This window comes from Salmo trutta, chromosome 36 (genome assembly GCF_901001165.1).
Source record: "Salmo trutta chromosome 36, fSalTru1.1, whole genome shotgun sequence".
NCBI lineage: Eukaryota > Metazoa > Chordata > Actinopteri > Salmoniformes > Salmonidae > Salmo > Salmo trutta.
In genome coordinates, this window is record NC_042992.1 from 32,362,154 (window position 1) to 32,373,769 (window position 11,616).

The 11,616-nt window shown below is 43.4% G+C and overlaps 1 protein-coding gene across 1 annotated transcript; it reads left to right on the forward strand.

Annotated features, from left to right (window-relative positions):
* Window positions 1–7,627: 7,627 nt before the first annotated feature.
* LOC115176127 (chitin synthase chs-2-like) lies at window positions 7,628–9,669 on the forward strand. Its single transcript, XM_029735961.1, has 6 exons — window positions 7,628–7,800; window positions 7,987–8,088; window positions 8,219–8,360; window positions 8,762–8,962; window positions 9,049–9,333; window positions 9,482–9,669. Exons 1-6 carry the CDS (start codon window positions 7,747–7,749, stop codon window positions 9,667–9,669), a joined length of 972 nt encoding a protein of 323 aa, XP_029591821.1. The 5' UTR covers window positions 7,628–7,746.
* The last annotated feature ends 1,947 nt before the right edge of the window (window positions 9,670–11,616 follow it).

Sequence of the window (11,616 nt, forward strand, 5' to 3'; positions counted from 1 at the left end):
CAGACAGATTATTTCACTTATAATTTACAGAGAGATTATTTCACTTATAATTCACTATAACAATTCCAGTGGTTCAGAAGTTTACATACACTAAGATGACTGTCTTTAAACAGCTTGGAAATTTACAGAAAATGATGTCATGGCCGTCGAAGCTTCTGACAGGCTAATTGTCATAATTTGAGTCAATTGGAGGTGTACATGTGAAAGTATTCCAAGGCCTATCTTCAAATTCAGTGCCTCTTTGCTTGACATCATGGGAAAATCAGCTTGCAAGCATCCCCCTTTTTCCTCCAAACATAACAATGGTCATTATGGGCAAACAGTTCTGTTTCACTGTATAACTGTATCACTCCAAACATTCCAACTGCTTTTATTTTCAGCAAACTTAACATGTGTAAAGATTTGTTTGAAAATAACAAGATTCAACAACTGAGACAAACTGAACAAGTTCCACAGACATGTGACTAACAGAAATTGAATAATGTGTCCCTGAACAAAGGGGGTAAAATCAAAAGTAAGTCAGTATCTGTTACGTGTGTCGTATTGATTAGACCAAAAGGCAGCGGGAATATGTATACAAAAAAAGAACAAAACGAAACAGTCTAAACAAACACCCCCTGCCACGTCCTGACCAACTACAATAACAAATAACCCCTTTACTGGTCAGGACGTGACAGTACCCCCCCCAAAGGTGCAGACCCTGGATGCACCTCAAACAAAACACAAAAAAAACACACACACAAAAAATAATCCCAAACTAAAGGGAGGGAAGGGAGGGTGGCCACCGTCACCGACGGTTCTTGTGCTACACCCCCCCTCCTCCAACCCCCTACTACAGAGGTGGCTCAGGCTCCGGCCTTAATCCTCAACCTACCCTGTCCACCCTCGCTAAATACTAATTCAACTTTACCCCTCCCGAAGTCTCTGGGCAATGGCGCATCGCTGAAGACCTCGGGCTGATGTGCGTTGCTGGTGACCTCGGGCTGATGCGCGTCGCTGGAGACCTCGGGCTGAAGGGCGACTCTGGCTGCGCCGATTCCGGACTGTAGGGCGACTCTGGCTGCACCGATTCCGGACTGTAGGGCGACTCTGGCTGCTCTGATTCTGGACTGTAGGGTGACTCTCGCTGTGCCGATTCCGGACTGTGGGCCGTCTCTCTATGGGGCACTGGCGCCGGAAGCTCTGGACGGGGACTGCGCACTGAAGACCTGATGCGTGGAGCTGCTAAGGACGTGCCAGACTAAGGACACGCTCCACAGGGCTAGTGCGAGGAGCAGGAGTAGGACGAGCTGGACTGGGCTGACGCACTGGAGGCCTCGTGCGTGGGGCTGGTAGTGGAGGTACCAGACTGGAGACACGCACCCCAAGGCTAGTGCGAGTAGCGGGAACAGGACATACTGGGCTGATGTACTGAAGGCCTGGTGCGTGGTGCTGGCTTTGGAGACGTCAGACTGGAGACACGCATCTCAGGGCTAGTGCGGAGAGCGGGAACAGGATACACTGGGCCGTGAAGGCGCGCTGGTGGTGTCGAGCGCAGTACTGGCACCACCCTTACTGGCTGGGTGCCCGCTTCCCCCCGGCAAATGCAGGACACTGGCACCGAGCATACCGACCTGTGGATGCTTGGCCTCGACGCCGTGCTCATCACCCCATAGCACGGGGCCTGACCAGTACCACGCTGCCTCTGGTAAGCACGGGGAGTTGGCTTAGGGCTCAACCCTAGCCCAGCCAAACTACCCGTGTGCCCCCCCCCCCATTTTTTTGGGGGGGGCTGCCTCTCAGGTTTCCATGCCTACCGTGTTCCAGCAAAACACTCCCGATCCTCTCCAGCCTCCCTCCATGCTCCCTCTCCGGCTAGGATCTCCTCCCAGGTCCACGACTCCCGATAGCTCCTCTCCAGCTCCTTACCCCACTGCTTGGTCCGTTGGTGGTGGGTAGTTCTGTAACGGGTGTCGTATTGATTAGACCAAAACGCAGCGGGAATATGCATACAAAAAAAGAACAAAACGAAACAGTCTAAACAAACACCCCCTGCCACGTCCTGACCAACTACAATAACCCCTTTACTGGTCAGGACGTGACAGTATCTGGTGTGGCCACCAGCTGCATTAAGTACTGCCATGCATCTCCTCCTCATGGACTGCACCAGATTTGCCAGTTCTTTCTGTGAGATGTTACCCCACTCTCCCAACAAGGCACCTGCAAGTTCCCGGACATTTATGGGGGGAATGACCCTGGCCCTAGCCCTCACCCTCCGATCCAACAGGTCCCAGGTGTGCTTAATGGGATTGAGATCCGGGCTCTTCGTTGGCCATGGCAGAACACTGACATTCCTGTCTTGTAGGAAATCACGCACAAAACGAGCAGTATGGCTGATGGCATTGTCATGCAGGAGGGTCATGTCAGGATGAGTCTGCAGGAAGGGAACCACATGAGGGAGGAGGATGTCTTCCCTGTAACACAGTGTTAAGATTGCCTGCAATGACCACAAGCTCAGTCCGATGATGCTGTGACACACCGCACCAGACCATGACGGACCCTCCACCTCCAAATCGATCGTGCTCCAGAGTACAGGCCTCGGTGTAACGCTCATTCCTTCGACGATAAACGCAAATCCGACCATCACCCCTGGTGAGACAAAACCGCAACTCGTCAGTGAAGAGCACTTTTTGCCAGTCCTCTCTGGTCCAGCGACGGTGGGCACTGATGGAGGGATTCTGCGTTCCTGGTATAACTCGGGCAGTTGTTGTTGCCATCCTGTACCTGTCCCGCAGGTGTGATGTACGAGTGTACTGTGCAGAGTGTACTGTGCAGGTGTTGTTACAAGTGGTCTGCCACTTTGAGGACGATCAGCTGTCCGTCCTGTCTCCCTGTAGCTCTGTCTTAGGCATCTCACAGTACGGACATTGCAATTTATTGCCCTGGCCACGTCAGCAGTCCTCATGCCTCCTTGCAGCATGCCCAAGGCACGTTCACGCAGATGAACAGTGACCCTGGGCATCTTTCCTTTGGTGTTTTTCAGAGTCAGTAGAAAGACCTCTTTAGTGTCCTAAGTGTCTTAAGTGTCTTAACGACTGTTCCACCGGAGCATCTTCATTAATTGTTTATGGATCATTGAACAAGCATGGGAAACGGTGTTTAAACCCTTTGCAATGAAGATCTGTGAAGTTATTTGGATTTTTACGAATTAACTTGAAAGACAGGGTCCTGAAAAAGGGACATTTCTTTTTTGGCTGAGTTTATGTGGGGAAGAATTGTGTTTGTACATGAGGTTCCAAGTTAGAATTACTTGTTTATGAAAGTTAACAAGCTTAATTGGGATTTTACCCACATCATAGTTGCATTTGAGTAAGAATTCTAGCCCACCAATCTGTTGGAATATTAAATTAGGGATTATATTCCAAATGCAATCCTTATTTCTTAAATAGTTGTGTATCGATTTGATCTTAAAGATTATATTAGAGGTTTTAAAATCCAGAGCATTCAACCCTCCCTCACTTTGGGTGCTAGATATTACCACTTTTCTTAAATAATGAGGTTTATTCTTCCATATGAAGTTAAATAATTTAGTATCTATCATTTTAGTTACTGACAGAGGAACATCCAAGGCAAGGGAGGTATAAACTGATCTGGACAGACCTTCAGAGTTTGACAAAAGTACACATCCAGATAAAGAAAGATCGCTTAATAACCAGGAGTTAAATCTCTTTCCAATTTTCTCTACAATGAGTTGATCCTTTCTTTCTGATCTTTGCTAACTTTAATACCAAGATATGTGATCACATCTTTTACAGGTATATTACATACTGAGTTTAAGTCACATCTTTTCAATGCAAATAGTTCACATTTCCTAATATTTAGAGAGAAACCAGATACCAGAAGACATTAATACACTCAATAGCTTTCCTGAGTTCATTATGATCTTTAAAAAAAATGGTGGCGTCGTCAGCCAATTGTGAAATTTTATCTCTTTATCTTGTTTCTGAATACCCCTAAAACGATCTTATTTTTATGAAGTGCCATAACTTGTGTGACCAATAAAAATAAGAAAGGAGAAATTGGGCATCCTTGTTTAATGCCACATCTTATGTTGAATCTCTGTGAAGTTCCATGGGATAATTTAACAGAGCTGTTACTATTATTGCAAAGTGTCTTAATTACACTTTGAAAATATTGACCAAAACCAAAAAAATCGAAGTCTCATTAAGAAAATAATGTTCAACTGTATCAAATGTCTTTTAAAAGCTTCATTTTATTTGTAGACCATCTTCCATAATGTGCTCATTGTAGTCTATCAAGTCCAATACTAGTCAAATATGATTACATATATGTCAGCCCTTCATAAAACCAGACTGGGTATCATCAATGCTTTTGTCAAAGCCTTTTTTTAAGTCTTTCTGAAAGATGGATGCAAATAACTTTCCATCATTGTTCATTAATATGATTGGGCTCCAATTTTCTAACATCGTAGGATCTTTGTTTGGTTTGGGGATTACAGAAATGAGGCCTTGTGTCAGAAACATGCAGGACCCCTAAATCAATTGCCTCCTTAAAAACAATAAATATAAATTCAACAATATCCAACTGAAAATATTTATAGAATTCACTTATAATGCCATCATTCCCTGGAGATGTATCTTTTAACTGATACATTTTTTAAATTTCATTAATAGAAATAAATTCATCACAAGACTTTTGGAAGTCTTCATCTATACATTTTGCATAGTCTTTGACAGAGTCTAGAAATGCAGATTTGTCACTAGTAGGACAGGCATTACTGGTATAAAGGTTACCATAGAATTCTGAAACATTTTGAAATATCTTTGGGGTTTTCATTTTCTTTGCTATCTGTATTAAGCTTATGAATACATGTAAATTCTGTTTTTTTTTCTCTCTCTAAATTGTAAAGGTATATTGTTTTTTTCACCTTCCTCCAACCATCTCCTCCTTGATCTTATTAATGCCCCTTTTGCTCTCTCTTCATACATTCGGTCCATTTCTAGTTGTAAAGAAAATAACTGACCCTTTCCTTCTTCATCAAGATCCTCCATAGAGATTAGAGAAAGTATTTAATTAACAAGTTTATCTTCCCTCAATCTTTTAAGTTCAGCAATTTCTTTACCTCTCTTCATGGCTGTTTGTCTTATTTCATACTTCATTCATTCCCAATATTTTCCATAACACTTAAATAGTTGGACTTTCCTCCAATTGTCTTGTATAATATCTTTGGCATCCATCTTGAAATTCTCATCTTCCAACAGTCACATTAGATACAGAATTAAAATCTCCACTAAGATAATTTTGATAACCTGAAATACAGCTATAACTCTATTAATCTCTTCTTCAAATTCTTGAAATAATATCCTGTTGTTTTGTTTGTTGTTGGATGCATAAATATTCCCTAATAAAAACATTTCACTGTTAAAATTAACTAACGTCCAGAGTGGCGAGTCTTACGATGACCTTCCCTATAAATGTAACTCTTAAAACTGCTACACCTGCAGAGTGGTTGTTGCCATATGATAACCAGATATCGTTACGCCATTGATTTTTCCAAAAAGCTAGATCGGAAGAACAAGCATAATTCTCTTGTAGAAAGTAAACGTCTGTATTAAACCGTTTGCAATACAGGAAAATAGCCTCACATTTGAGTAAATTAAGAGTACCCCTGACATTAATTGAACAAAGAGATAGACTTCAACCAACAACCTTGTTATGCTAATATAAGCTTTTCCTAAGGATTTGTAACTCAAAAGGATTTCCATCCCATTATTAACCTCTCCAACAAAAAACAAAGAAATACTGGTCATAAAGTGACCAAAGTATTCTTACTCTCACAAGGGGGAGACATGTAGACTTTACAATAAGCAGTTATCCACCCATAGTTAGTGTTTAGTTTACCAGTTCTCAGGTCAGCCTTTTCTCATTCAAGTGTTTGTGTGCATTTTTTATAATAAAAGGCTGCTTTTCACCAGGCAATTGGGCAGTTTTTAGGCCTATCAGTTCTGTTCGAGTTAGACTCTGGCTCTCTTTCAAATGTTCTGATTTGGCCGCATTTCTTTCCCATTGATGATCACTCTTGCATTGCCTTTCGATTTGCAGCCACCATTGGCCACAGTTTCTCTCGTGTCACTTTGTCCGCTGAGGTCAGATCCTCTGTGAACCTCAATTTTTGCTTGATGAGGAACTCACAATTCTTCGCTCGCCTCCAGAGAAGATCCCGTGTAGATCTGTTGGTGAACCGGATGATGGTTGTCCTCGGTCTCTTGTCTTGATCCTTGAGTCTACCCAAAGGATGAACGATGTCCACATTTTCCTGAAGTTTGGCTTTTGATTCAGGAATGACAGCTCCACAGATGTCAACAACTCTGTATTTAATGTCCTCACCTGCCTGCTCTGGAATTTAAAGGAGCCTCCAGTTCCACCTGCGCTAGTATCTCTCTGCCTCATTCACCTTTTTTTCTGGCAGAGAACTTCCACTTTCTTCATGTCACTTTTGAGGGTTTTCACTTCTCCAAAGATAAAGTCAACAGATTTTTTTCATGGCCTCAATTTTCATCGATTCTCTCTAACCATGTCCTCCAAGCAATTTGCCCTTTCCATCTATCTTTGCTGTCAAAAGCATTACAATATTGTTTTGCGTCTCAAAGAGTGACATACCCTCTTGGCCTCATCTTTTCCCTCTGGGGCTTGACTGGAGTGCCGGGGTCGTAAGGTAACGGCCTGAGCTGGGAACTGGAGGGGCGCAAGTTATGAGCATTGTTTGTGCTCACCACATTTTCATCACCCATAGCAGTATTTCCCCCCACAGTTACGTTCTGAAGAGGAGTACCCAAAACCATACCATCTTTTGCTGTTAATTGTCCATCTGACGATTTCTCCATTTCTTTTCTTTTGGTTGTGGAAGTTTCCATGTAGACAAGCTAGTTTTTGAGCTAGCTAGCTGATCTGACTATCGCAAACTTCGTTTTTTAGAGTTGAATAACTTGCAGAAAGTAATCAATTACTTTGGTAAACAAACTAAACCATATTCATACGGGGTTTTATGACCTTAGAAATGACCAAATGGTCATATTTGGGTAAGGAAGTCCAATAATTCCTTCAGCTACCAAAAAAATTTATCTGCACTGACCGCCATCTTGCGCATGCCAATCAATTCGCCATGAATGTCGTTGTTTGTTGAAGTGTGTGCCTGACAAAAAACTCAGGAGGAGAACTGAAATGATGGCCAAACTAACACATTTTTGTCCAAGTAGAAAAAAAACAGAGTAGGGAAAAACATTTTTAAAAAAGGGTAAAAAGTTGTGTCTAAAGTAAGCAATAAAACCTAATGGGACTTTCCATGACAATGTCATCAGGGTAAATGGTCACTTCAGGGAACGCACACACTGGACATCTCCTCTGATAGTAGACAGGTGCTGGATTGAGGCCAAAGGGAATTTGGTGTAGTGAAAATTACCTGCATGCGTCAAAGCAGTGAGTTTGGTCCCTACTGCTGGGGTGCTCAGTATGTTAATGGAACTCAATCCCAGCACTGCTAACCCAGTGTACACTGCAGATTTAACAGTACGGGTGAGAATAATAATGTACATCAACTTTCCCTCATTTCATCCTTTGAACCACAGTATCTTCAATGAGGAGGATTCATGCATCTTCAGAGAGAGCCCACTCCTTCCATGCCAGAGGAACCTGCACACCCCTTACGGAGGTCGACTGGAGTACACCCTCCCTAATGGCAACCTGCTGATGGTGCACTTTAAGGACAAGCTACTGATCCGCCACAAGAAGAGATGGTCTCAGGTGAGACAATGCTGTCAATATACAGTTTACCATGTGTCTGTGAAAGGTCTAACACTATTTAATCTTTGAAAGTACATTCACAAAAGTATTCATTGAAAAAGTACGTATATACTTGAATTAAAGTTGAATGATGAAGTTGGATTAGACATGAAACCATAGACTTGATTAGTTCACTCACTGTTGCAGATAATGTACTTGTACTACATTCTCGGCTGGCGACTCACCAGGAAGTATTTCAAGAAGTTTGATCAGGGTGAAGATGAGAGGGAGCTGAGGGAAAAGATGACGGTGAACAGCACAAACCATACACAATTACTCCTTCTGTTTCCAGCATCCCAACTTGGATAAATTGTTGTTATATTATTGTTATATTGTATATTATACAGGAAATGAGACTGATACTCTTGTATTCTGTTAGAAAGAGAAGGACAATACCTATCTACTGGCTTTGGATGGGGACACCGACTTCCAGCCCTCTGCTGTAATGCTCCTAATAGATCGACTGAAACGTTATCCACGTGTGGCTGCGGCATGTGGGAGGATTCACCCAACAGGCACAGGTAGGTAAAGCTTTCGTGTGAATCGTAATAAGGATCAAATTATTATTGTTAGGGAGTTGTCATATCTGATAGACAGCCACAACTGAACAATGTATCCAGACCATTTTTGGGATAAAGACTGTTTAAGTTTGATTGCAATGGAACCTGCTTTTTCACTAAATGTACCCGGCTCAAAAACAGTATTGTATGTGGACACTATGTACAGTTAGGGTATGATATGTGTAATTTATGGCCCCTATTATACAGCTATCTACTCAGGTCCTATGGTCAAATAGAATAAAATGTGTTGAAAATACATTTAAAAATCATAATTTTTTACAATATAGCAATAGAGATAAAAGGCAAGAATAGGTCCTATGGTGTGGCATCAAATGTTGGATCATTCTGTTATATTGCCCCAGGTCCTATGGTATGGTATCAGAAGTTTGAGTACGCGGTGGGCCACTGGCTTCAGAAGACTGCAGAGCACGTGTTTGGTAGCGTGCTCTGCAGCCCCGGCTGCTTCAGTCTGTTCAGGGGCGCAGCCCTCATGGACGACAACGTCATGAAGAGATACACCACTAAGGCCACAGAGGCTAGCCACTACGTACAGTATGATCAAGGTAAATCTTTATTGCTGGACAACACAACACAGCTGCTTGTCTGTGCAGTACTCTCTCGTCTACAGTTCCTCCCTCTGCTCTCACAGGTGAAGACCGCTGGCTGTGCACTCTCCTTCTGCAGCAGGGCTGGAGGGTGGAGTACAATGCTGCGTCTGACGCCTACACCAACGCCCCCCAGGACTTCAAGGAGTTCTATAACCAGCGGCGGCGCTGGGGGCCCTCCACCATGGCCAACACCATCGATCTGCTGGGCTCAGGGTCTCTGACCTCCCAGAGGAACAGCTCTATCTCCAAGCCCTTCATCCTCTACCAGATTCTCAGCATGGCCGCCTCCATTCTAGGCCCGGCTACAATCTGCCTAATGATCTCAGGTATCGATGGCAACCTGCCTGCCAGGGGCCTCATAAAGCTCTAGCTTTGGGGTAGTTTGTTGTTGGGATGCAACAGGATACAAACATTTTGTAAGCTGGAGGAAGATTAATATCGTTCATAATAATTCTGGTCCTCTATCTTTTTCAGAAAGCTTGTCGTTCATACTAGACATCGATCCCAACACCGCACAGTTCCTTGCAACAGTGCCCCCTGTGGTGTACCTGCTGCTGTGCGTCAAGCTGAAATCCGACACACAGATCACCATAGCAGCCGTCATGAGTGTCTTGTACGCTTTCCTCATGATAGGAACGGCTTTGTCCATCGTAGGTAAATGATGACACGAGACTAGGACTTCATCTCAATCAACATAAAGCACTCGGGAGACAGGTGTCCAAGTCGCTGCGCCACCAACCAAGGCCATCACACAGCACATCCTACAGGCCAAGTGCTGCAAGTTTCTCTGCTGGGACAGTGGCAAGGTAGCAGACCAGAATGGTCAGGTGCCAGAAACTGTTGTGTTGGCTAATGAGCCAAAGGTGAACCCTAATCTTACCTCTCAAGACAATAACAGGTATTTACATTTTGAGTGTCTGGAGTGTTTATATGATCTGTGTAAACGCTAAGCATAGTATTTGGATCTGTATTTTTTTGACAGGTACCACTTTGTGCACCTCAATGATACGTCCTTATTCTCCAAGGCTATATGTGGCATTCCACAAGGATCTGTTTCGGGAGTGTTTCATTATTTGCATTTACAATATATTTCTATCTAACGTCTTTAAATCTTTCTCTTAAAGTGTGTATTTTTCATTTTCTCCTATTTTGATGTGTGTATCGAGAAAGTTGTGTGGAATGCACACCAAATAATGTTTGATTTATTTCAATCTAGGAATGTGGAATTCCGTTCTCATCAGTCTACTGAACAAAGTGAGTATATTTTTGAATAGATCTATTACAATCTTTCCACTTTGTGACTTTAAGATGAAGACATTATGATATTATCTTACAAACGTGAGAAAATAACACGCACATTTAGACTTCACCTAGTAACCGTTACTCTGCACACTGTGCTAACTATGTCCCCTCTTCATTATACTGGTACTGATACTCCCTGTATATAGCACCGTTTTAGTGTATTTTATTTTGTTTCTCTTGTGGAAGTTAGCATTTTATTTTATCATTTTATTAACTGCATCATTGGGAAAGGTTCATAACCAAACATTTCTCTGTAAAGTTTACACCAGTTGTATTTGGCGCATGTGATAACTAATATTTTATTTGATTCTTTGTATCTACAGACTTCCTATCTTCCCATATCTTTTAAAAATATTTTCCTAAACCTCAACTTCTAAATACTCTCCTGCAACCCTCACCCAATGTGGCATGGATCTGTTTTTTTTCAAAAGTATTTCTATTTACTTCGGATCTGGAATCCCTCAACTGAAGCTAGCCAGCTAACTCCCTACCAGCTATCAGTCAGCAAACCACTGCTAGCGGTCATCAGCTAACCTTTAGCTTTGAAAGCTCTCGCCCGTTTGTACAACGTGACTCAAACCAGAGCATAACAGACCTATTTGTTTTTCTCTCCAAATCCCCGGATTCCAACCGCAAACTCTAAACATTTTCATCTGGGTCTTCGCAACTAGCTAACCGCAATCCCGGGTGACTACTCCTGGCTAGCGTTTCCATCCTGGAGCAAGCACCAATTAGCCTGAAGCTAGCCCGGCTAGGGTTCCTGGGCTACCACCGAAGCCCACTCCTCGGCTACAATATCCGGACCCCGTTTACTGTCCCCTAATACCGACATATTCTGCCCGAGGATTCCAATAGGCTCCTCAGGCGCGACGTCCGCTGAAGGCCCATTTTGCTAACCGCGGCATGCTAGCTACCTAGAGCTACTTGGGACCCTACTAATCCACGACTGGTCTATCAACGTCACCGCACGAAGAGGCAAAAAAAGACTTACCACCATCGCGACATCCCCCAAAGGCTCTTCTGCTAACTTGCTAGCCCTGGTCTGCTAACTGCTAGCTTGCTAGCCCCGGTCTGCTAACTGCTAGCTTGCTTGCTTGCTAACCCGGTCTGCTAACTGCTAGCTTGCGAGCCCTGGTATGCTAACTGCTAGCTTGTTAGCTCCGGCCTACTAACTGCTAGCTTGTTAGCACCGGCCTGCTAAGTGTCTGAATCGCCGTGTCCCCAGCCAGCCCAACCACTCACTGGACCCATATGTTCACTTGGCTACGCATGCCTCTCTCTAATATCAATATGCATCGTCCATTACT